General features: G+C 41.0%; 1 protein-coding gene across 9 annotated transcripts in view; it reads right to left on the reverse strand.

Annotated features, from left to right (window-relative positions):
- Window positions 1-1,754: 1,754 nt before the first annotated feature.
- Window positions 1,755-5,081, reverse strand: part of zc3h18 (zinc finger CCCH-type containing 18) — a 42,926-nt gene continuing 39,599 nt past the window's right edge. For all 9 annotated transcript variants that reach the window (XM_034878313.1, XM_034878316.1, XM_034878320.1 and 6 more), the window contains one exon: window positions 1,755-2,977. In XM_034878313.1, coding sequence (XP_034734204.1) covers window positions 2,749-2,977 — 229 coding nt within the window. In that variant the 3' untranslated portion in view covers window positions 1,755-2,748. The remainder of the gene's footprint in view (window positions 2,978-5,081) is intronic.

Raw genomic sequence — 5,081 nt, forward strand, 5'->3', positions numbered from 1 at the left:
TTTGGAAAATGGCTGCAATGAAACAAAGAGTGAAAAATTTAAAGGGGTCTGAATACTTTCCGTACCCACTGTATAATAGTCCAGCCTGGAAGTTACAAATACATGGACTAGCCTCCTCCACATGTCCGGACCACGGCCTGAAATTAACACCCGATCACGCGCCAAATATTATGTTTCTTTGAACCTTATGCGCCTATGAATTCTGCCATTGGCAGGTGAAACTTTCAATCACTGGGAATTGAGTGACTCATTGTTTTTCTGCCACTGTTCTTTCACATTTTAACCAGGTCATCTATATCCTTGGATTCGAGCTAAAAGAATGTGTAATTATACATAAAAGGCACTTGTGCACGTATATTCTTAGCAAGTTCAAGAACACTGCATTTCACCTTCTTGAGGCAAAATAATTGGCTTGTAAAAAGCCTGTGTGGCAAGGTTTTTTAAAATCCACCTGTTGTAGTGGCTTGCGGCCAAAAAATTACTTTTAATTACAGGCCATGTACAGGACCCTCAAAATGGTCAACAGTGCACATTTGCATATTATAGTTCCCAAAGTTGAACTCCACACAAAAACACTGCATGGATCCAAGTCTACGTCAGAGACGCCATTTTGGGGAGATTCCATTAAAATGATTGATTTTGGTCCGGAACTTGTTGATTTGTTTACACACACGCACAGATTATAGTATTGTATCCTACTGTAGTCTTTTTGAAAGGGCTATTTAAATTTGAGTTAATTATATATTTAATTGAACTTGTTACCGCTGGCTGACACCTTCAGTGTGATGCACAACATATGACTATTACACATTGATGTGTAATTGACCGGGTGCGGTGTTAATCTTTCCACATACTTTGACACTTTTTTACAATTCTTAAATTTCAGTGTGCAATAAATGTGATAGATCTTTCCGCTGGTAATGGTGTGCTCTTGGATGGATGTTTATACAGCCATGTCCAATTTATGGAAAAACAAGCAAATGTGTGGCTTAGATAAAGGTCACAGGGAAGAACATGCTGCATGCAAATTGGGATGGGAATGTTTCTTTCAAATTCATGACATTTTAACTCTAAACTCTAAATGTGAATCTTTATGTGATGCTAAAGCAAAGGTCAGGGGATCCCCAATGTCATAGGATTCCTCGCCTGCAGATATATTTAAAAAAACAACCTGTGTGAGATATTTGAATCCAACCAAAGAGAAAGACTAATTGATCCACCAGCAGACTAACATTGCCATCTCTGGAGTTATGCTGATAGCATTGTTAAAATATTGAAAGAGCAGGCCACCAGGTTAGCTCACCTGGTACAGCGTGTACCCATCTACAGAGGCTTCGACCCTTTGATGCATGTCATTCCCCCTTAATTACGCTTTCATTTTTAAGCGGTCTTGTCAACAATGTCAGTACAATAAAGGCCTAAAACTGTCATATCAATAATATTAAAAAAATTACCAAATCAAACCTGGTGTTTTCGAGGCATGAGTGCTACCCCTTAATGATTTAAAAGGAAATATTAGAAAAAAATAGAGGGTAGTGAAATGGAACAGACAAGTCACAAGTGCATGCTGATGTAAGTGAAGGGGTGTAACTGAAGCAACCAACATATTAACTACAAAATATCCTTTTTAGCAAATATTTTTCATATTCTTTATGCTTAGCACTTTATCTACGTGTGCAGTAACGTGCAACAGTACTTTTTTCAACCACTCACTTTGTCTTGCACAACAGCAGAGAAAAACCAGGCAACAGACCTTCGCTTTATCAAAATAGTTTATTTAGAAGGCCTTTGTCACAAAAGCAAGACATATCTTGTCTCTAAATGTCCGGTTCCACCTCCACTCCAACTAAAAATGTGACACAAATAAAACATCAGTTTATCACTTAAGAGCTAATAAGAAAAAAAAATGCTGTAGATTTAAAAAAAAAAAAGAGCAATACTTCACATCACTGTCTAGAATTATATGCTTGAAACAAGTTGATGACTTGCTATTATTGTACAAGGTGTCGCAGTAAACACTGCCCTAAAACAGAGAATGCAGACAAGTCAATGGCTGGTGAACATTGTCCCCCTTTGAACAAAGCTTGGGCTCGTGATTGCTTACGGGGGCCGATTACAAATGCTCAAGAATTTGTAGATTTATACAAAGAAGCGTTGTGAAGCCCTGTAGGCTCAGTAGACTGTAGAGCTGACCTAACAGTCACGCCACTCCACAAGAAAATATGTGACTACAAGACAAAGGGGAGCAGAGAAAGAAAGACAGAAGTAGTAGATTCAATGTGTATAAATCTGTTATCACACCAGATGAGGAAGATGCTTCCTTTTGACTGAATAGCCTTCTGTTTCTATACTGTAAAGTCTACACAAAGTACACTCCATTCCTGAGATGTCCCTACCTCACCAAATTCCCAAATGCTTTCTCCTGTTTTTCATTGATGAGGCAAACTGTGGACATTCAAATACTTTTAAGGGGAGCTAAAGTCGGGCATATGGGAGTTAACAACACTCTAGAATGGAGCAGAGCCAAACCTCGGAGGGATAACAATCAGAAGATGGTTTTCGTGGTGGCCACTTCCTGTTTACTTACACAATAGCCTTTATACATGAACCATACAACATTTTTACATGTCCATTGAAGGCAGGGGAAAAAACGCTTAATCCCATGGCCCTCACTGTTGCCCCGGCGCACAAAGCCACACAGGCAGGCAGACTGGCAGGCAGGCGAACAGGAGAGGAGCGGGCTTCCGTTTATTTTGCAGGGATCTTTGCTCGTTTTCGGGCAATGGCGTCCTCCACAGCCTTCAGTTGTTTCAGCAGCTCCTCGCGGCGGGACAGCGTGTTGCTGGGTTTGTTGGAGCCCGAGCTTGAGCTGGAGCCTGAGCCGGCAGCCGAAGTGGAGCCCAGGGCGGCTGGCTTCCCTGATGGCGCAACAGGGCCTTTTCCAGATGTCTTGGGTGGTGGTGACAGAGGACGTTTTCTGCGGAAGAGAAGCAAGAGTTAGGATCTGGGATTTTTACTCATGTCAGTTCATACAGGCAGATAGAAAATAGCTGTTAACATCTTAATTAATTGGTTTTTTTGGGACAGTTTGTCCAACAAACCCCATCCTGTGAATTCAAGTAACAGTACTGTGAAGACCGTAAAGCATGGTGGTGCAAAAATTATGTTATGGGGATGTTTCTCATACTTTGGTGTTGAGCCTATTTATCTCCTACCAGGGATCATGGATCAGTTTCAATAAATCAAAATACTTGAAGAGGTCATGTTTCCTTATGCTGAAGAGGAAATGCCTTTGAAATTGGTCTTTCAACAAGACAATGACCCAAACACACCAGTAAGCGAACAAAGTCTTGGTTCCAGATGAACCAGATTGATGTTATGGAGTGGCCAGCCCAATCCTCGGACCTCAATCCCATAGAACACTTGTAAGGTGACATGAAAAAAGGCTGTTTCTGAGACCAAACCCAGTAATGCAGAGAAATCGTGGAATATAGTTCAATCGTCCTGGGCTGGAATACCTGTTCACAGGTGCCAGAAGTTGGTTGACTCCATGCAACACAGATGGAAGCAGTTCTCAGAAATAATGGTTATGCTACTAAATATTAGTGCAGTGATTTAAAGTAAAGCAAACCCTTGTGACATTTTCAGTTCATACAGTAAACGTTTGAGCTTACAAAGAAAAATGCAAATACTGCTATTTTTTGAACAGCTTTATATTCCATTTTCTTCACTTTCTGTAAAGGTACAACACAAACCTCATCAATTTTGGTAATGTTTTGATTTAAAATTGAATGTGCAGTGTTCCCAATGCACTGATATTATGGAATTAAAAGATATTCTAAGGATTGGGAGCATTATTCACTGTTTTAAACACTGCTGTTATTCTGATCACAACTCTACATGTGAAAATATGTGGGCCGTAAACAAGCTAAAAGTAGTGTTTTTTAAATGAAGTATGTTTTTAAGCAAGAGCTATGTTTTTATGTTTAAAAAAGGGATCTTACTTTTTAACAGAAAGGTCGACCTCCTTAGAAATCCTTTCTATAATGCTGTCAGACACTAGGAATATTAGTCTGAGCCTGTCCGCAAAACAAGCACTTTTGTGAAGGTCAACACGTCAGAAAATTGGCCTATTAACATTGTAGCTTGTTTTGCTGCTGCGGTCTCGCTTAATACTGGACCAACGTCAAAGACGTTTTGGTCCAGTCAGTTGCACGGGGCGTTTTCACACAACAGCCTTTAGTTCGGTTGAATCAAACTAGAGTTTATTTGACCCACTGGTGCAGTTCATTTGGGCAGGTTAGAAAGCGGCAATCAAACTCTGGTGCGCACCAAAGGAGCGGACCAAACTAGAGAGATCTGCTTGAAGAGGTGGTCTCGGTACGCTGTCAATCAAACTCTGGAGCGGTTTGTTTGAGGTGAGAACCCATACTCGAACCGCACCAACTATACATACTCTGCCAGTCTGAGCTAATGTCTCCTCTAGTTACGTGTGTTTAGCAGTCTGAGATGCAGCAGAGCAGCAAACTGTAGCAGCTTGCAGTGTTTCTATCACAGAAACTTCAAGCTTGCCGTCCGTCACTCGTATCTCTGTGGTCAAACCAGCTTCCGCTACAAGTTGAAGACAGACGCCGGCAGAGCGAAGTCTTAGGGACCAGAGCAGAGGCAGTAACGTCTCTCGCGAAACAATGTCTGAATTATTTAAATGAAATGAGCTGGTTTGACCACTAGACCAGAACACCGGAATTTCTTGCTTGCCCAGACATATCCGACTAATAAGAGAGCTGGATCAAAATCACTCCAAGTTGACTAACTCACCAACTAATTCGGACCAAAGCAAACCACTACAGGTGTGAAAATGCCCTCAGACACAATATACACAAAATAGGTAAAAAAACAAAACAATAGTCCCCCTTAAGAAAACTCTCAGAAGCTCTCAGTATCCATCGGTGTGTGTCTGTGTTAATGTATGTGTACCAATAGCTGTGTATGAGCGCTTGTGGTTGTATACAGTGGTGTGAAAAAGTGTTTGCCCCCTTCCTCATTTCCTGTTCCTTTGCATGTTTGTCACACTTAAGTGT

This window comes from Etheostoma cragini, chromosome 8 (assembly GCF_013103735.1).
Source record: "Etheostoma cragini isolate CJK2018 chromosome 8, CSU_Ecrag_1.0, whole genome shotgun sequence".
NCBI classification, from domain to species: Eukaryota; Metazoa; Chordata; class Actinopteri; order Perciformes; family Percidae; genus Etheostoma; species Etheostoma cragini.